Raw genomic sequence first — 21,943 nt, forward strand, 5'->3', positions numbered from 1 at the left:
AATATATATATATTTTTTTTTTTTTACTAACTTATAAAATTCAGTATGTCTATTGATGAAATAAGTAACAGATACAGGTCCTCAATTAAATACATATTATTATTATTACAAAAAAATATTAAAGGTATGAGTGTTTAAAATAAATCCGTTGGATGAATTGTTTTTTTTAATGGGGAGAATGAATCTTTATTTTGGCCTAATTATGATAACTCATTATTTTGTTTAATTGGTCCTTTAATTCTTTATAATTTTGGAAAAAAAAATTATCATTTACAACAATTGTAATTACTTTTTTTTTAACTATGTAAATATACTCATAAATTTTATTCATAAAAATAGTCAGAAAATTGAATGCATTCTCTGGATGAACAGTTCTCTGTTTGACATATTATTTGCCATTTGCAAGTGTGACATTAGACTATAAATAACTAAGTTATGGATAAATATATCATGTTACCTATGTTATCTCATTTTTTGTCATGTCACAGTATATGTAACCTTTATTTTAAAAAATCTTTTTTTTATCATCTCTCATAACATTTTAATAATAAATGTATGTAATTGATTTATTTTATTATATTAATTTCAGATGCTTCAAGAAAGTATTCGTATTCCTGGTTCCGGTCTGCATTTAATGTATAGAACAAGCCTCGCACCTGGTTACCTAAGTAAAGTTGTCATGAGGCTCACACGCTCAAAGATTCCCAAGTCTCTTGTGAAGGTTCATGTTAGGGTGGAGATTGAAGGTTCAGTCCACACAAAAACATATGAAGCAGACCCTAATCTAACTCATGTATTTGCTTGGAATAAGAGAAACGTTTATAAACAGAAAGTCTATGGGGTCGCTCAAGCTAAAATATCAATAGGTTACGAGCACTCAACTTGCCCTAGTATTGTTTGGGAAACACAGACAGCCACACTTCAAGGATTTGATGTAGATATCTCTGATGTTGGCGGATGGAGTCTCAATATACATCACCATTACAACTTTCATGAAGGTACTTAAACATGTAGTTTTACTTTTAATATCTTTTATCCATGATAGATTGATTCCATTAATTATCTTTTCTATGAATAGAAAATATCTAATTATAAATAAAAATTTTGAAATTGTTATTACTTTATGCCTATAGGTATTTTACAAAAGGGGGATGGATCCACAGTTCATCTGAAGCAATTGGCCCGTAGTGTAAAAGTTGTGATGGGTACCGGATTACAGAGGCCACTGCAGTGCAAGGATTGTGATGGTACTGCAAGAGATGCTAGGCTTTTAACTCCTGTTGCACTGACTTCTGGTCCTGATGGTTCATTATATGTTGGTGACTTCAATCTCATTAGACGTCTCACCCCAGATGGCAATGTTTATACTGTCTTGCAACTCAGGTACTTTTTCCAAATTTAATTAATAATTTATCTATATTAAACATAATTTAATATATATTATTTTTAATATATATTATTATTTTTTTTAATTTAACATGATCTGTACAAACTGCTAGTTTTAGGTATGTGACTGGTTTTGCATGTATTACATGGCATGGAAACATGAATTTGACAGTCAAAAACATTTAGGCATAAATTGCTTGTTGCTTCACTATGAATTTTAACCCATTAACTGAATATGATTGTTCAACAGTAAATATTAATTCTGAATTACTTTTTTTATTTCATATTATGATAACTTTTAAGCTCCTAAAAGGAAAAAATATATATAATTATTATTACAATTTAAATTTATGTGAATTAATTGCTTAATATAACTCCTATCGCAGTGAAATACTTTTTATTTTTAGTGAGTTTTTTCATTTAAGCCACCCTTTATTAATTTAATTTTCTAAATCAAATTACATTTATGCTTATCAGTTTTGTAAACAAAAATATTAATTGTAAAATAGTTTTTATATTCATTTAACTTAAATAATGATTCACAAGGTCGATTTATATTCTACTGTATCCAGTTTATGATGATAGTCTTACTTGGGATGGTCATATTAATGTAATATAATTACAAAAAAATATATAACAAATCTGATATAATTTATAAAAGATGAAATAAATGGTTTTAAAATTATTATTTTTTTTCTGAATTATGCTATAAATATACATAAATAAAACTATTGTTCTGTACATAATTTATTTTGAGTTTAATTTCATATTGTTAGTTTTTTTTTTAAACTATGCTGTAATATTATGTATTTATTTATTTCATTTTTAATTAATAATAATACTTGTATTAATAACTTTAATTAATATTATAAAGTATTTAACAAAAACTTTCAATGTCCATTTCAGTGCTACCCAGGTGTCATATCAGTATTATTTAGTTTTATCTCCAGCTGATGGAAGATTATATGTGTCAGATCCTGAAAGACACCAAATCTTACGAGTAATATCATTGGATTCTGTACCAGAACCATCAATTAATTGGGAGGTAAAGTATTACTTAGAATTACTAATTAAATTTTATTAAAAATAAAATAATGATTAAAATTATATGAACTCTTTATGTTGTATGTTATTTTTTACAATATTATATTACTTGTATTTTTGCTTCCTTGTTTACATTGATAATTTCTTGTTCATCAAAAGATTTAATAATTTATTTCAATTAGGTTGCAGTTGGTTCTGGAGACCGCTGTATCCCTGGGGATGAAACTAGTTGCGGCGATGAAGGTCCAGCGCTTCAAGCTAAATTGGCACATCCTAAAGGTTATTTTTTATTATTTTTTTAAAAGAAATATTATTCATTAAACATATTATGAATTAAAAATAAAAATATCAATAATTTACTTACTAGAACAAACTTTTAGTCTTTACATTTGAAATTTGATAACTAGAACTGAATTGTGAAGGCTTTTTAAGTTATGATATATTTTATTAGCAAAATATGTTTAAATTATATATTAATGAATCAACATTGTGAAAACTGTATTATATTTTACTTATTTTTCTATGACAGGATTAGCAATAGCTGCTGATAAAACAATGTATATAGCCGATGGAACTAACATCAGATCCGTAGACCCTAACGGCATTATTCACACCCTGATTGGACATCACAAACATCACAACATATGGCAGCCTATACCATGCAAAGGCGCAATACCAGCCTCTCAGGTAATTAGATTTTTATCAAGTTATTTGTTCATGGTTAAATACATTTTGGAAAGTTAAATTCTTTTTCCTAATTAATTTCCAGACTTTGATCAGTAAAATTTATTTACTTGCTCACTTCTCCAAGTCTGATTATTCTCATTATTCATATCTTTTCTCCCTGTTTTTCTTTAATTTTCTTTTTCAATTAATTTTCTTTTTCAGATTCATTATGATTAATTTTGCTCTTTTATGAATTACTTTTGTTAGGTATCACAATGAAATAAACATGATAATTATTGATTAACTGTTTTTGATGTGTGGTATGTCAAGAATTGATATTCTGTATAATATTGCAGAATTATTACTGTAATATAATAGTACTAAAGAAATGATATACTTAATCATATAACTATTTAAATATTTATATCATATACTCATATATATCATTTTTAATGATTTATTTTTAACATATATCATTTTTTACTAATTTCTCAGATGGTTTTTAGATAGCTTATTTATATAACTATGATTATGATATGCATCTATCATTTGATTATACACAATTTTTTTTAAAGTAAGAGTATCTTTATGATAAAAATACATTACTTGTGATTTTGTAAATTTTGAAACAAATAGAAATATAGATCCACCATGTAAAGATACTGTAAGTAAAAAAAAAAATTAATGCAATATTGATTTAAAAATGAATAAAATATTTTTAAGCATTGATTTCTCCTATAAATAATAATTTTATTAGATTTTCTAACATTATTTTCTTGACTTTTTTCTCCCATAGGCCCAGCTACAATGGCCTACTGGTCTCGCTTTAAGTGCACTAGATGGATCTCTCCATTTTATCGATGACCGACTTGTCTTAAAACTTACATCTGATTTAAAAGTGCGCCTTGTTGCTGGAACTCCACTTCACTGTCATTCTAATGCTGAAGAAAAACATGAAGAAGAGAAGCAGGTTCAGGTTAATATTTAAAAATAAAACACCTTAGAAATTGAGTTATTTTCAAAATATTTAAATTATATTTTATTATTTGAATGGCTTGGGGTAATAATAAACAAGCCATGTGATGAAAATTGTCCCATAGAACAGTTTTGCAAAATGAATAAATGGCTTGATAGAGAAACAAAGGAGCATTTAGCACAAAATTCTAATTGTGCTAAAATTGTGGTTTATTATATTACATTCTTATCCCTAAGGCATTCATTTAAATAAGTGTATATTGTGTCATTGACAAACTTTTGTACTTAATTTGCAGACCGAAGAAGGAACAGTAGCTACTTCAACTGCGCTTGGCCCAGTACTCGCTCTTGCATTTAGTCCTGATGGGTTGCTGTACATCGCAGACACAGACTCTCAGAAAGTAAATGCTATTAGAGTTGTGGATGCATCAGGAAAAATGGCTTACTTTGCTGGAAAAGTTCAACAAAACAATGACAAAACGTATGCATTAATACAATTAATGAAAAACTATTCTTATTATTATTTATTTATTAATTTATATTATTATTTATAAATATTATTAATTAATATGCTTATTATTAATTAATTAATTAACATTCTTCTTATTATTATTATGAAATTACTGTAAAACTAATTTCACTTTATTTTCCTTTAGGTTATGTGATTGTGCCAGCAACAGTACTTCACCGTGCTCATGCTTCAGTGAAACTAGTAATTCAAAGGAAACTCTCTTGTCAACAACTGCTAGATTTACTTCAATATCAGCTGTTGCAGTGAGCCCAGATGGGATAGTTAATGTTGCTGACCAGGTAATGTTTTGAAATGAATTTCTATGCAGTTATAAACTTCATAGTAATAGAACTAAATAAGAAATAATAAGCATCTGGATGGTTTTGAAGATGTGGTCCTCTCTTCCAAATAAATATGAATTTAATTCACCTGATTGAAGGATTAAGCTTGGAATCTTGTTTATCTATTCAAGCCTTAAAATATTATCAAACTAGCAATTTTAATAAAAAGGCATTGATACAGTTTAAATAACTAAAATTGAGTATAGTCCAATTGAACTAGGGTAGCCGACATAATTATTTATTTCTAAATTAAAATTGCAATTTAGGTGTTTGAAGTTGATATCACATATTTCTGTGTAAAATAAAACATTTTAAATTCTGCCATACTTTTGTACCATATTATCACTCAGTCTGGCTAACTTATATCCATGCTAGTCCCCACAATTGTAGGAAAAGTAGGACTCTTGGAGATTCCAAAGTGCTTGCTCCATTTAAGCTTATTTTAGGGATTAGGGTTTATCTTATTTATTTAAATTATTTCTTAATTTTTTGTTATTTTAAGGTTTTAAACATTTCTGATTTTTTTTTTAAATGCTATTTTCATTCTCATTTGATATTTTTATTTTTAGGGTAATTTGCATATCTTAGCCCTCGAGCATTATCTTCCAACTCATGACGAAAATGGGGAATTCAGAATACCTTATCCAGCTACAGAGGAAATTTACGTTTTTAATCGTTATGGTCAACACATTTCAACAAGAGATATCACCACTGGTAAACCCAAATACACATTCCTCTACAGCAAAAATACAAGTTTTGGAAAGTTATCAACAGTTACTGACAGCTCTGGAAATAAAATTCTTTTCTTGAGAGACTACAGCAACGTAGTACGTTTTTATCTACTTTTAAATCATTATCATTTAAAAAAAAATTGAATTCAAAAAATTAAATATTGAACTTCTTTTTCAGGTGAGTGCAATAGAAAATACTCAGGATCATAAGTCGGAGCTAAATATATCTGGTATTGGATTTTTGACCAAGTTTGTTGAGAAAGGTCGTTCTGAAATTGTTCTTGACTACGATCCTACATCTGGGCTGCTCACAAGTAGATCAGACTCCTCAGTATCTGTAAGTATTTTCAAATATTGTATTTCTTCAGACTTGGGTATACATAAATTAAAAATTCAATCATGAATAATTATTATTTTCATTGATTTTCATGATAATCATCCAAAATATGTTCTGTTTAATGTCTATTTAAATATTTTTTTAATCTTCTTATTCTGAATAAAACATAATTTTGTAATGAGTAATAACCTTTTTTTTCTCCTTAATATTTGCCAAAGTCTGTAATAATTTAACTTACATGTATATATTTTTTTGTTTGAACATAGAACTTTTGTTTACCTTTTAATTAAACAATGTTTCTTCTCCAGGGCGGATCAACCTATTTATACAATTACGACTCACTCGGTCGATTAGTTGATGCAGTTCTTCCCACCGGTGAAACAATGTCATTGACTTCACAACTAGGTCAAAAAGATGAACTTGAAGTTTATATCACTCTTCCTGTTCATCCAATGACAACAGAGCTGCATCGTGTAGGAATCAGTATGAATGATGATCGGATTGCTATCAGAGATGGTAACATATTTTTTTATTTCAATTTAAATTATTAAATTAAACTTTAATTTCATATATGAAAAGAAGATGGTTGGGGTGCAATCAGAAAATAACACAAATTAGTTGAAAAACTTATTTAATAGTGTCAACGTTTAATATTATCCATGGTCAACTATCTTCTCATAGCTTTAATTTCGTACATTTAAACCAGGAGTAAAATTTTGGATTTGGGATTTTAATGACAAAATTTGATGTTAATAATAATATTTTAGTGACTAATTTATCAGTTATAATTAAATTATATTAAATCAATTGAAAAGTATTCTATCAAATTTTAATCTTTTGAAAATTATTCTTTAAAAATTAATATATGGAGATTACATTCAGATGATTCAAATATTTATTGAAAATGTTGTTTTTAACACATAATAAACGGAAAAAAAAATTGAAGTTTTGAAATAAACTGTATCACTTTTAGTTATTGAAATTTAATTTGTCTAAAAAGTGGATATTTTATAATTTTGTTCTATTTTGAATGATGAATTATAGTTGTCTTCTGTGACATAAGCAAATCAAGTATATGATGAGTCTCAGTTACCAAATGTACAATATTTTCCTCTTTTTTGAACATTGTAGTAATACTGTATTTATTAATATGAATTAACACATGGTTTTGGTCCTGAATAGTTAAATATATTAATTACTTTTAGAACTTTTAAAAAAACTGAATTTTTTGTTGAAGTTATTTGTACAGTTAAATTCTATTACCTATATTGATTAATATAAACTAGTAGTATAATTATTATTACATAAATTGTTTTTTACTATTGTAGGTCTATCGGTGATGGCTGAGGCTGGGCTGCTACACAATAGAACTGTTGTAATGAGCACCAGCTCTCAGGGTCGGGTGGAGTTGAGACCTGGGGCTCGACACCCTCTACTGGAACTGGCAATGCCAGTGCAGGCTGAGATGTGGCCAATGTGGAGTCGGCAGTCTACCACAAGGCATGGTATTACCAACAGCATGGCTGCTACTTATACTCTGGTCGGAGATGCTGCCAACAACCAACACACTGTTCATAGTCATCTTTGGGTACTTAAGCTTTTTTTATTTTTAATATTGAACTGCTTGAAAATTAATTGTATTTTAACCTGCAATATTTGGTTACCATAGCTTCTCCACAAGACTATGGGAACAGAGAAATCTCAACAGTCTGTGTGAGGAAAAGAAATTCTCCCATCTCTACAAATAACATCTTTGTTTTAATTTTTCATTAAATGTGAAAATTTGTTGGAAAAAATTGAACAATAATGAGAATTAATAAATTAATGAGAATTCATAAATTTATTTTTGATTAACTAAAGCCTAGTTCATGAAGGTTTTAGGAAGGATAGTGTCAGATCCAACTAAGTACTGCATGTGTTGTTCCTTAGTCTCCCATATTCTTATGGTCTAGCTATGGTATAGAAAGTAAATAGTTTCGGTGGTAGAACTTTTTTTTACTTTTTCATCAGCATTTTAATTTGTTTTATTAATGGTATGCCAACAAGCAATTACCAAAATTGGTACTCATTGTCATTTTTTATATTTTATTATTAAATTAAATCTTAAAATAAAATTAATTTTTGAATTCTGCAACCGAACTGTTTTTTTTTTAAGAGAGAGAGAAGTTTTTTCATAACTAAAAATTAATTATTTTAACTTTTAATGTATGTGAACTGATTAAAAACTCTTACAAAGTTTCTAAACTTCTTCAGTTTTAATAGCAATTTATACATTTTTATTTTTTCCCCTTTAAATAAAAAATTTATGTAATTATGGTATTTTTGGCATTTATAGGTTAACAGTTCCAAAGTGCTAGGCATTGAGTATGATCAAGGAAAAAGCAGGAGAACAGTTTATGATAAAGACCAATTACCTATTCTCAGTATCACTTACAATAACCATGGCCTACCCACCTCTTGGAGACCCGCTAATACTAGAACTTTGAACATTACATATGATAGGTAAAGAGATGAACACTTTTATTTTTATTTTTGCACTAATGTTACAAATAATTCTCTATATATCTATTTTTTGAAAATACACAAATATTTTAGTTTTAAAATGTTCATAGTTTAATTATTATTTATAGATGACATTCCTAGAAATCATGTAAATATAAAAAGTCTTTTTGTTTATTAATTATAATTTAAATATGATGTGTGCCAAATATTCATAAGTTAATAATAGTTATAGTAAATTAATTTAATAATATATTTTCAAATGAAATAACAATAATAATCTTTTTTAAGAATCTCTATATATATATCAATTTATATTATTATAGATTTAATAGAATCGAAGGATGGAAATGGGGAATGCAAGCAGAAACATTTTCTTATGACAGGCATGGCTTGCTGTCTGAGGTCAAGACCAAACAAGATGGTGTTATCAGATATACGTATAATGACCTAAACTTAGTAAGTTAATTGGTAGTTTGATGATAATAGTATTTTAATTTAGTGGATTAAGATCTTACATTGATAACTTTTTTTACCTAGGTCACCCAGATAACTCTAGGTAGTGGCAGGAAAGTATCATTAGTTTATGACGAGCATGCTGGATTAAGACATATTGTTTTAGCATCAGGAGCAAAACATTCTGTCTCCTGCCAGCCCTCGATTGGATTTGTCAGATTTACATATACTCCACCTGGTAATGACTTAAACTAGCATACCTCTCACTGGATTTTTTATTTTGTTATTTTAATCATTAACACCCTTCATTGTTCTTAAACTTTTAGGTTCAACTAAGTCCTACTTGCTCCATTATACACATGCAGGGAAATTGCTTCAGATAGTCTACCCTGGAGATGGTGCACGTGTTTTGTATAGATATCACCCTTCAGGCCAATTAGCTGAGGTAATAATAATAGTCCTTTTAAAAGTTATATTTGGTATAAGTGAGTTATCTAACATAAATTGGTATCTAGAATGTAGATCGTATAACTTTTTTATTGATGATTCAAAAAACATTAATTTCTCATCTGTATGGTCATTAGATATTGAATTACAAGGGTTTAAAATATATATTAATATTATTGACATAAATAAAACACTAAAATATTGAGTAGTAGGAGGCACAATGTATTACTTTGTACCAGGCCCAGGCCTAACGGACAGCGGCTCTGAAATCAATACAGCATTCAAATGTATGCTGTTGTAATCTCAAGTTGAGGAATCCCCCCTATTCATATTACACTGCGAAAATATAAATAAAAGGTTTTTTAGTACCTAATCCTTTCTTAATTTCTAGTTGTGATAATATGCTTAACTTCCAGGTTGTTCATGGAGATGGAATAACTCAACTTAAACATTGGCCAGATTCTGGACTCCCTAGTCAAGTATTGCACTTTGAAAAGGATTTTGAATATCGGTGGGACTACCAATACTCCGGAGGTTTACTTACAGAAGAAAGGTGAAATATTATTAATTAATACATTTGTTTTTCGAGCGTTGTATGTATATGTGGTTTTAATCACATATTTCTTATATTCTTATCATATAGTACTGTTACTCTCATAAAAGAATTTGGTTATAACGAAGATGACCATTAATTATCATGATTGAACATAAAATATATAAACTAGTAAGGTTAAAGTAGCAAAATTGTTGAACATGAACATATTAAGTATTATAACAGAGAGAAAGCATAAAATAACAAAGTGATGTATATTTTGAATGGTTTTCTTTTTAATTGAAAAATATAAATTTTTAACTGCATATGTAATTACAGTAATGATTTTATCAAACTATTGTTAAGTTGTAGTCAGAGATTATGGTCCCAATAAAATATAATGTACACTTACATTTCTTTTTAAATTAAATATTTTTTTTTTAATAAGATACTGCTAGATCCCTGATTTCAATGCTTATGCTTATTAATTTTAACATCTCCTTGTCACTAATTTTTTTTTTAACATAACTGGCTTTTATTTTATTTATAATTTTCTGTGATAGATTTTTAGTATTGCAACTAAAATGAAGATTCATTACAGGCTTGACTATGGACCCAAAACTGGATTAAGTAACTCTAAATTTATGTACCAATATGATGACAACTTCAGACTGATTTCTTTACAAGGCAGGATTGGTGGTCAAACTTTGCCGGAATATTCAATTCAGTATAATCCAAAAACAGGAGCAAAAAGCCAGATGGGACAGTTTATGGTAAGAATTCAAACTTAATATCTAACAGGCTTATCAAAGCAATTAAATAAATTAAAAGCAAACTATAATTTGATGTAATTTTAGGTTACCTGGCCATCAACAAATGAGACCTCATTATCTGATTCCACAGCAGTATTTAGTAGGATTTCAAATAAACAATTTCAAGTTATACAAGTAACTGTCACTATCCATAGGATGGAAGTTTTCCGAATGGAATACACTTATGATTCTAGAAAGTAAGAAAATAAATTTTCAATATTTCTTAGAGGTAATTTTACTGATTAGATTTTAAACATAATATTATTTATATTACAGTCGTATAAGCCAAACTCGAACTTATACCCGTAATGTTGGAGTGAATACTTACATTAATGTTAAAAATTTGACTTGGGATTCTGACGGTCAGCTGATAGCTGTTGAGGCACAAGAGCCATGGGGCTTCAAATATGATGCTAACGGAAATATGTTATCTCTCACTTACAGGTAATTATTAATTTTTAAGTTATAAATTTCCTATGTATACTAAAGTTCATTAAATGAAAAACATTTTGCTAATGTACTGAAAATGTCAATTTATAATGTTGATAAGTTTTGCAGTCAAGGGAGAAAATGTTTCATCAATGCCTTAATTATTTGATTAAAATAATTTAACGTAATGCAATATTTTATTATTTATTTAAATCTTCATTTATATGATTTCTGTTCATTTACCATATTTGAACGATGATTAATAATTATTATTAATTATTCTTATATAAAAATTAGGAATCTAGCTCAAGAGACAGTTGTTTACTTCTAAACCATTACAGATCCTTTTATTTCCTAATTCAATGAAAATAAACTATTTAAGTGATTATTTATTTTAATTAATGTACTTATTGTTATAAAATTTTCTTTCAGGGGAAATACTATTCCTATGGAATACAATGCAATGGACCGTATTGTAAAATTTGGTGATGGGCAATATAGATATGATAATAGAGGCTTAGTTGTTCAAAATGCACGTGAAGAGAAGTTTCATTACAACGCTAAAGGTTTATTGGTGAGTAAATTTTTAATTCCTCAACTCCTTGCTCCCTAGTATAGTTGGTCACCACAGAAAGTTGGACCATAGCTATCTCAAAATAAAAGCCTTTAGTTCTTATAAATAACTATTTTATATTCTGATCATTTTTACATTTTCAAGAGAATAATTACACTGATTATACCAAAAGGTGATGCATCAATATGATAGTTTAAATCTTATGTTTCCTAAAAATCATATTAGAGTCAGATGATTCATTTTCAGGATTAAGATTTGCAATATCGATAAAGTCAGAAAGCAGTAGTAGCCTCTAAACAAGTCTATAGAATTATTTTTTAAAATCAAATTTTCTATTAAATTATAATTACAGGAACTAACAAACTTATAATATATAAATACATGAAATATATATAAATAAATAAATATAGTATATGTAAATGTATGAAAATCCGGAAGAAAAAATGTTAATATTTTTTATTCATAACGATTAATTGTTAATTTTTTCTACTCAATAGTATGTCACTAGCTTTTACATTCTATTTTTTTAAAAAAAGCATACCTCAATATAATAAAAATTATTTTTTTTGTCTCATCTGATCAGTTGGGATTTGACAGCTACTTGGTGTCAGACTTTTTCTGATGATATGATTATTGATTTTAATAAGAGTGAATAAAATTATTTTTAACCGCATCATTTGCATGGTATAATTAATTAACTCTCTGTATACAATGTATAATTATATACTTTTTCTTCCTTAGGTACGAGCTACTAAAAGGGGCCGATTCGATGTAAAATATTACTATGACCATCTTGACAGGTTGTCCACAAGAAAAGATAATTATGGAAATGTAACTCAGTTTTTCTACACCAATCATAAAAGACCAGATGAGGTAATTAAAATCTAAATACTTTGAAAAATTTGATTCAAGCACAACCTGATATTTTTTTTCAACTCTTGAAATAGCTTTTGTAATTACTGATTAATAACATATTACATATTTTATTTTCAATGGTCCTAGTGTTCATATTTTTCTGAGAAGGGTGTATTTAATTATATTTTGATAGAAGTAATTATTGAAAAAAAATATTAAATAATAGCTTATTTAAACAATAAATAAAACTTGAAATGACTGATAACATTCTCTCACTTTACTAAAAAATTTATTAGAGGAAACTAATTATTTCATTTGTGCTTATTATTTTAGGTTACACATATCTACAGCCCTAGGGATGGAAAACTTATGTCTTTGACCTATGATGATCGGGGACACCTCATTTTCGCTCAAGTCTTCAGACACAAATACTATGTTGCTACTGACCAATGTGGAACCCCAGTGATGATATTCAACCAATATGGTGAAGGAATTAGAGAAATAATGAGGTCACCTTATGGACATATAGTTTATGATTCAAATCCTTATTTATACTTACCTGTTGACTTTTGCGGAGGCCTGTTAGATCAGGTAGTTATAACATTTACCTTTAGTTTCCCTTAACTTTTAATTTTATTCATTTTGGAAAAGTCCTCATAATTCATAATCTTTCCCCCAAATTACATACCTTAGAATAATAAGGAAAAAAATTAGCAAAAAAAAAACACTTACTTCTAATAGAAGGATGACATGGGCCCAGAAACTTAGAAAAGAAAATACTTAAACAATTAAGCCTATGTTCTCAATTTTAAATAAACACTATAAGCTTCCTGTCATTCGTGACTCATTGTACTGTATAGTAAATTCTTTAGTACAATAAGTATCAGAAATACATTATTTTGACCAATTTGTTTGTCTGTAATCTTAACTAACAGATCGTTCAAAGAGCTTATTCAAAAAGATTTAAAGAATCAAAAATGCTGAAACTTTGATGAACATATCACACTATGAATCTAGCAATATTAAAGTATTCAAACTTAAAAGTCAAATTTTCAAAAATTGCCAGTATTTTTTTGACAAAATATGTCAACTTGTCAACTATTCCATACTAAACATGATAACTGATATATGCCTGGAGATCTATCTCCCTCATGTCTTATGAGGTCACTTTAAGTTTATCTCTAGATTATTTATGATTGTACTTACAGATAAAACTCTAATCATGAATCGAAAATCTCTATTTGAATGTTTCAGAATTGTGTTCTGATTTTTTTAATTAAGTTCTATAGTTTCTGATAAATTAATAACATCTCTTATCACTGTTTCAGGTTACTTCCTTAGTTCATATGCCTGGTGGTAAAGTCTATGACCCTCTGATAGGTCAGTGGATGTCACCATTGTGGCAAGAAGTGGTTCAAAAGCTTTCAAATCCTACAAAATTACATTTGTATAGGTTTAATGGAAATGACCCAATTAATGTGCACCAAACTCCTCACCAACTCGGAGGTACTTCTAAATCAATAATGTTTTTAATTCATGTAATTTATGAAAATTGTATTTTAAATGTTTAAGTTGTAGTTAAGTGTCTGTTTTACTGTTATAACTAATAATTAATTTTCCTTTATAAAAGGAAATACCCTTTACACAAGTTACAATTATTTATTCATTATTATTGGAAAACAATTATTTTTTATCCTTGTTTTCAATAAAAATAATCATAAAACTTATTTTATGAAAATTTTATTATTTATGACAAAAAAAAAAAAAATTGTCTAATAAATATAGGTTATCTTATTTCATCAGTTTCTTGGCAATAATGATTAACTACATAAACAGAATAGAAGTGATACAATTCTAGTAATATGGATCTAATAAATGGAAATTAAGTTTATAAAGATTATGTTTGGCTATCTTTGATATATTGTTAATATATCACATAAATAATGAGCAATAAGTACAATTGAAATTTTTAAAAAAATTTAGACTTTGTTCAAATTTAGAATATATTGAATTATTTTCCATTCATTATGTATTGTATTCCATTTTTGCAGATGAGAGAAGTTGGTTATCTCGGTTGGGATATGATATTGACAGTTTAGTACCTCAGCTGGATCAGGGATACCTTCAACTGCCTGGACTCCAAGGATCAACTTTTGATTCTCCATTCACAGTAACATCTGGTTTTCTTTCCCACCTATCAGAGAGATTCATGAAAAACAAGCTGTCATCTCTGCCACAGTCACAAATAAGGTTGAACCCGATAACCGTTGAAGACAGTTCAAACAATGCTGACTTCAATCCAGTGAGAGCTGCCTTTGGGATCAGTAAGCAGGCTGGGCTCGGGCTTGAACCAGGAGCTGAAGCACAGCCTCCCTTTGGAAAGGGTATTCTAGTGTCAAGGACTCATGAGGGACGTGCTATCATTCACAGTGACCCGACCGCTAACTCTATCTATAGGGATGTTCTCACATCAGTTTTCAACAACACATTCCTTCTGCCGTTCACAATGGTGTTACATGGTAGTCTACAGGATGCTTTCTTCTTTGTTAAAGAGGATGCTTGGAGAGCACAAGAGGACCAAGCACAATTGAAGCGATTTGGCTCCCAGTTTAACACCAGCTTTATTGAAAAGGAAGGAGAAACAGGGTCAGGGAAGGTGAGAAATTTATTGATTTTTCATATCACAATGAATTCCATTTATTAATTTTTATTAATAAATAAATTAAGAATCAATGCTTTTTGAATATAATGAATGATGTTTTTATTTCTGACCATAGATTCAATATGAGGAGATGTTGGGATTGTGGTAAGTGAAGTAGTAATGAACACGAATAAATGAAAATTATTTTATTTTATTTGTGCCGATGTTTCAGCATAAATTTCATGCCTTTATCATGGCTAAAAACAAAATGAAATTACAGCCATATTATAATGAAAAATTAAAAAAAAAAAAGACAGAAAATAGTAGAACAGGAAGTTAAGAAGATAATAAATAATACTATAGGAAGGTAATATGGGGAGTGGGGTGGCTCAGAGGGAAAGGCGCAGTGTAATCTAGTAATTCTAAAGACCTGGGATCGAATCCATCTGTGGCAGATGATTATTTATTCTGTTCATGTAGCCGAGTCAACCCTGTGGGTCCAGGAACCCCTTCAGTGTTCACCCAGCCTCATAAAGTGGGTACCCTTAATTGGAGAAAAATCTGATGGTTGAGCGTGATCATGAACAAATCAACACCTTGTATAACTGTTGTTCATGAAACATTACTTCCTTACAACATACTGAACCCTCTGACCCTCCATGGGTTATAGCACTACAAGATTTTCATTTTCATAGGAAGTTAATATATAATATTCAAATAATAAAAATCTATACATAAAGATAACAAAGCTTGAAAATATTAAAAATTAAAAACAAAAATATTTAAAATCAATCATTGGTCTATGTAAATAATGAAATAATTAAAATTCTTCACTTTTACTTTTGTTAATTTCTCATTATGGTAATTTAATTTATTTTTTCCATTATTTAAATAGAATACTGTTTGATTTTTTATTTATTTTTTCAGTTTCATTATTTTTTTCTTCATTTTATATTATTTTCACTATTTGTTCTCTTTTCCAATAAATTCTTACTATTCCTATTTCATACATTTATTCTTTTAGTTTTATTTGTTATCTTCTTAATTTCTACTTATACTATTTACATATTTTATTTTTTTCTCCATGTTTTTTTATGTATTTTTTGTTATCTTGTTTTTAGCCCTAACAAAGGCCTAGAATTTAGGCCAAAAACATTGGCAAAAATAAAATAGGTTTCACTTATTTGTGTTCATTAGTACTCCACTGTCTGTATACCTGACCATCTTCTCACATCTTAAATATAATGTCCGTAAAAGCATCATTTATGTTTTATCTGTCTAACGGTAAATTATAGTTCCATAAATTATTTTTTATGGCAATAAATTTGTTTTATATCACCTTTAACTTAAAGATTTTTTTCATTGTAATAGTTATTCCTCATTAACTTAGAAGGTGTGTTGTCATTCCAGCTTATCCCACCTGCATAATCATTCTAAATGTAAATGTAGTTTTGTTGATATGCACTTTAACAGTATATATCAACAAAACTTTCCTATCATATTTCGTGTAATTTGAGTAATATAATTTTTCAATAATCATTATCAATATTAACAGTCAATCATTTTCACTCCCATCACTGTTGAGTGATAAGTTGATAATTAAAAGTTTTGAGTATGGAAAATATGAGCATACTGCTCATGATGATTAACGATTATTATTTGCCAATTAATCCATCCATAGTGATAAGCAACAGTTGTATAAAATTCCATCTAGTCATTGTGGGTTAAACTGCCTCCTCTTTCAAATTCTCCAATCTTCCACCAAAAACTTTTGACACTTCACTCATAGGCGCTGGCACTGAGAGGTGAGATGGCAATACCCTCCCGTTATCTTATTATCCATTGTGTATTTACTTTAAAATAACTCATAGAATGTTTTATTAATAACACAGATAGTAAATACCATTCTATGAAAATAATGAGATTTAATTAACAACAGAAAATTTTCTCAACAAGTAAATTAATAGAAATTTTATTTATTTTTGTGTTCCACTACTTTCCGCCTAAATGTTTCAAAATGATTTGCTCATCATAGTATTTGTACTATACGAAAAACTGGTGGCTGGGCTATACCTTTATGTAAATTTGTAGTAAATTGTGTTATCATGTTACACTTTCCTTTGCCCCCTCCCAATATTTCCTAAGTGCTGGTGCCTATATCTGTACTTTAAATTCCTATTTCTAAACCCTTTCTAGGTCTTTATCTTCCTCTTCGACCATGGAAGCTTCCTAGGCAAGGCAATGAATCTGTATTCCTAGATTACAGTTCAACCCATCTGAACACAAATAGAGTTTCATGAATTAGAATTTAAATATTTTTACTCACTTAATCAATTAATTGATTATTAAATTTAAAATGGTACTATGTGAATAAGTTTTTACAAAAATAATAATAATAAATCAATAACCATTCATAAAGAGCCTAGATGACAGGTGCTGGTATTGGTTGCCTAACCTTCGACCTTGCAATTTCCAGGGGACGTTATGTGATATACGAATGAGCATTCATTTCAATCATATTTTGAGGGAAATTCTTTTCATTTATGAGTTTGTTACATTTAACGTATTTATAAATATTCCTTTACCTTTTTCACTATCAATTATGAAAAAATTGAGAAAACAAAAAAATAAGCCTTGAAATCTCTTAACAAGACCTCAAGGGTAAGAGTTTTTGTAATTATTTTATTTTTTTGGAGGTGAGGGGGGTTGAAACATGAGTTTTTGTCCCAGTGGTAGTGGCATGGCTTCCCAATGTGTCCTTGTGGTAAGGGCAAGGTGTCCCAGTTGTACAAGGAAGAAATCCCATTGTTACTTTATCCTACAAACAATTCAAAGCATCCACTGAGACATGTCTCACTGGGAGTGACAGAGTTGAACCCGATTTTGAATTTAATTTAAAAAATAAATTAAAATGCCTTATAGCAAAATTTCAATGAATGAGCATTGGATAAATAAGTAAAATATATTTTGTGATCTGATTAATTTTAAAGGTAATTAATTGCTTTATCTTGGGGAAGTGGAGTATCTCAATGAGTAAAGAGCTATGCCCTTTTCTCCTAACCCAAGTTATATTTCGGCTAATTTAGATAATTATTTATTTAAATTAGCTGTTAGTAACTGTATGTGTTCAGGAGCCCTCCTGTGACACACTTTATCTCTACTAAGTGATATCCTCTATTAGGGTAAAAGCAATGTAGTTGATCCTAACTTAATCACTACCTCACACAGCCTATGGTCCAGAGTTCTTCCTTGCCAAGTACTGATTCAATAATCTTCATCGATTGTAGTGGTACAAAGTTTTCTTTTTTTTAGTCTTCAAACACTATTTTTAACCTAAAATTTAACAACTTATTTCACAAGCTGTTGAAACTTTTCCTGTTCTTGATAATGTTTTTAGTATTTGAAAGTCTTCAGTATTCTCTAAACACATTGACTGCCATCTATGATATAACTTTTAATTTCCTTTCTTGCTAAGAGTTGTCTTATAGCTTTGTTTTTGTTTTTTTTTTCTTACCATACTTCACTATGTGTACGAAATTTGTAGCAGCTCCACAAATATAGCAAGTAAAAAAAATACAAAATAACTTAATAGTTGGTGCTCTGCGAACACTAACACAAACTACAAGTTATCAAGTAGTTGGCAGTCAACTTGTTAAACATCATTAAAAATTACTAATGATTTATTTTTATTAAAGGTATTGGATGTCAAGATACACCGCCCAAATGCCATTATCAATTTAAGGTATGGTACAACTATTGAGAGGGAAAAGCAACGCTTATTGCACCATGCAAAGGCTGCAGCACTCAGAAAACTGTGGCACAAAGAGAGGGATGCACTTCGTAATGGGCTCCCTACCACACGTGAATGGGCTCAAGGAGAAGTCGAAGAACTCCTCAAGTCTGGCTTTGTGAGTGGATTTGATGGAGAGCACATTCGAGATGCACAGCGATACCCAGAACTTGCAGAGGACCCTTATAATATAAGATTTGTGAAAAAATCTCGATAAGTGAGACTGCCCCTCCAAACAGCCCGCCCAAAAACAAAATCACAGTATTATAGTTAGTTTAACTTTATAATTTGGGGTGTTATTAGATGTATTTCCTTTATGACTGTTTTAAACTCATGGATATACCCGAGAGGTCCAATTGTTGAATGTTTTACTTTTTAGATTGAGATGTTTAGAATATATATGTATGTGTTCCTATGATATTGTGTTATATATTTCACACTGTTTTGCAATGTTATTTAATTGGTGTGTCTAATACCCGAATTATATGTGTTAAAAAACTATAATGAATGATGAGCACAGATTTAAAGTTTTGTACTAATGACTTTTTAGAGCTTATGTATATAATATATATTTATATTGAAAAGAGACTATTATTATAAGAATATGTATAGTTATTCGATTTGTTATAAAATTAAGATTTGTAAGCATTTTCTATTTGAAAATTATCTTTTTTCGATTGATGAAAATGCTTGTGAATAAACAAACTTTAATGACTGTTTCTGAGATAAGTATTTCATTGGCCTACATGCGTACATGTGGTACAGAACCATTTATGGCCTCTTCATTGGTAAGAGACTAAATCGGCATTTGTCCTGGGATAATTTTGTTTCAAAGATTACATTTTTTTAATTATCTGGTGCTATATTACTATTATTGTAATGATTGAGAAATTGTTTTAAGCCAATGCTCAATAAAAACATTGAGTTTGTACTTTTGCTAAAAGAAAAGAAATGATGATTTGTCATCTTCAGTTAGAAATATAATGTACTTTTCTGTGATGTATCAATCAATACCTAGATCTTCTGAAAAGTAGAATTTTTCTGGATAAATTATTTTCTCGAGTTTTGTGACAAACTCTCCAGCTAGTGACAACACGTACATTCAATGGAATAAAAGTGTATGTTTGTATTTTTAATCTGAGTTTGTCACTCAATGTGTTCATGTTGAAAACAATATATAAATGTTTAAATTTTCTATGGCCAATAGATTAAAAGATATCATGATCTAGATGTAAAATATAATACACATATAATTAATATACTTAGAGCTATGGATAGTTTCTCTTAAGCATGATACTAAACACTGTTTCATTGATATTTGTTTAAGTGTTTGCATGTAGAATCCATAAAACAAAATAATATGTGCACCAAAGAAAATATATATGTATAAGATATCTATCTATATGAAGAATAAATCCAACAATATTACTTTAAAATAATCAATGTTTTTAATTTTCATTGTCTCGTTAATTTTGGAATGGTATATTTATATTAAGAGATTGTCTAATTTTTATGGTAAAAAATTAGCTCATGTGAAGCAACTATTATGAAGTCATTATGAGAAAAATGTTGCAGATTTGGAAAGCTAATTTATAGTCTTCAAGATTTGAATACCTTCCTTAACAAGTTAAGCTGCTATTTTGTTATAATTTTTCATTGTTGTTAAAGAAACAGTCTACTAATGACGATTTTGTTTTTTTTTATTTTTTTAGAGGAATATATTTCATTCTTATTAATAAATTTTTAAAAAAAGAAAAAAAAATTGTGAATATGTGAATAAATCTTGGATGAACTCTTTAAAAGAGAAGTGATTATGTGTCAGTATTTTTCTAACATTGACTACGCATTCGTCCAAAAGCTAAGTGAAAGATGGGTGACTTGTCTCCTAACTTTGAAATGTTTCAGTGTCATTACAGGCTCATGTGAATGAGAATTCCTATAAATGCCAAAATAATTTTTGAGAAAAGACTCTTAAATTTTTGTATACAATAAAAATTTAATGCCAAAAATGTTATGTTTTATAAAAAGAAATATTATTAAAAAAAAAAACCTGCCGAAAGTTTTTCTAAATCATTTTATATGTGTTTATTAATTACGGAAGTGAATAATGTTATCTTTTCTTCTACTTTCTTTTTTTTTTTTTTCTTTTCTAATTCTAGTTCTGACGTTGTTTCAACTTTGTGTAACAAAGTTATTTTTATTGAAAAGACTGTTCAGTAGAATTAATCTGATTTTGATTAGGAGTAATTAATTATACATTTAATGTGTGATATACAATAGGCAGGATGTTTGTTTCTTACGAAAACTTCCGTTTAAACCTTTGTGGAAATTCTTTGTGAAAAAATCCACATTATATTAATGAGAAACATACCTGTTATTAATTATTTATTGCTGTTGTAATTATTTTGATGTACTATTTTTAATTTTCTAACTATCTTTGTAAATATAAATGTCAATAATAATTGTAAAAAAAAAATTAAAAAAACACTGCTTTAAATTTAGGAAATAGAGTTACCTTGTATAATTTGGCTTTCATGACCTATGCATATATTAATTTTATTTTTCTTAAACTTAGTTTGTGATTTATATTTTTCATGTTACCTATGTACAGAATATATTTTATAAACAATATTGAGTGAGTGTACGATATAGTATTTAAATGTATGAGAAAATGTAACAATTATTTGTTTACTGTACAAGTTTAAAATATCATTACGTGTAAAATATATTATCTGTTTTATATTTAAAATACCCTTCTCATGCTTGCATTTTTCCATCCTCTATCAATTCTTTATCAATATTTAGCAGTTTTTCCAAAGTTTTTAATGAATAATAATCAAAACATTGATCACAAGCTTTTGCTCATTACATTTGATTATATTGGTTTATTTATTAGTTGTTTTTATTAAAAAGTGGT

At 28.4% G+C, this 21,943-nt stretch overlaps 1 protein-coding gene across 3 annotated transcripts in view; it reads left to right on the forward strand.

Moving 5' to 3' along the window:
- Window positions 1-21,740, forward strand: part of Ten-a (tenascin accessory) — a gene marked incomplete at its 5' end in the record, with an annotated part of 236,476 nt that extends 214,736 nt beyond the window's left edge. For all 3 annotated transcript variants that reach the window (XM_014435458.3, XM_014435460.3, XM_014435459.3), the window contains 26 exon segments: window positions 590-998; window positions 1,134-1,383; window positions 2,293-2,431; window positions 2,613-2,709; window positions 2,960-3,117; window positions 3,893-4,072; window positions 4,368-4,552; window positions 4,728-4,881; window positions 5,493-5,750; window positions 5,833-5,991; window positions 6,300-6,507; window positions 7,320-7,579; window positions 8,327-8,493; window positions 8,817-8,949; window positions 9,031-9,184; window positions 9,273-9,391; window positions 9,810-9,946; window positions 10,527-10,698; window positions 10,783-10,934; window positions 11,014-11,181; window positions 11,599-11,740; window positions 12,482-12,613; window positions 12,929-13,186; window positions 13,924-14,101; window positions 14,647-15,251; window positions 18,932-21,740. In XM_014435458.3, the coding sequence (XP_014290944.3) occupies window positions 590-998; window positions 1,134-1,383; window positions 2,293-2,431; window positions 2,613-2,709; window positions 2,960-3,117; window positions 3,893-4,072; window positions 4,368-4,552; window positions 4,728-4,881; window positions 5,493-5,750; window positions 5,833-5,991; window positions 6,300-6,507; window positions 7,320-7,579; window positions 8,327-8,493; window positions 8,817-8,949; window positions 9,031-9,184; window positions 9,273-9,391; window positions 9,810-9,946; window positions 10,527-10,698; window positions 10,783-10,934; window positions 11,014-11,181; window positions 11,599-11,740; window positions 12,482-12,613; window positions 12,929-13,186; window positions 13,924-14,101; window positions 14,647-15,251; window positions 18,932-19,243 (5,286 nt within the window).
- Window positions 21,741-21,943: the final 203 nt, after the last annotated feature.

This window comes from Halyomorpha halys, unplaced genomic scaffold (assembly GCF_000696795.3).
Source record: "Halyomorpha halys isolate HHAL.00 unplaced genomic scaffold, Hhal_1.1 Scaffold1587.1, whole genome shotgun sequence".
NCBI lineage: Eukaryota > Metazoa > Arthropoda > Insecta > Hemiptera > Pentatomidae > Halyomorpha > Halyomorpha halys.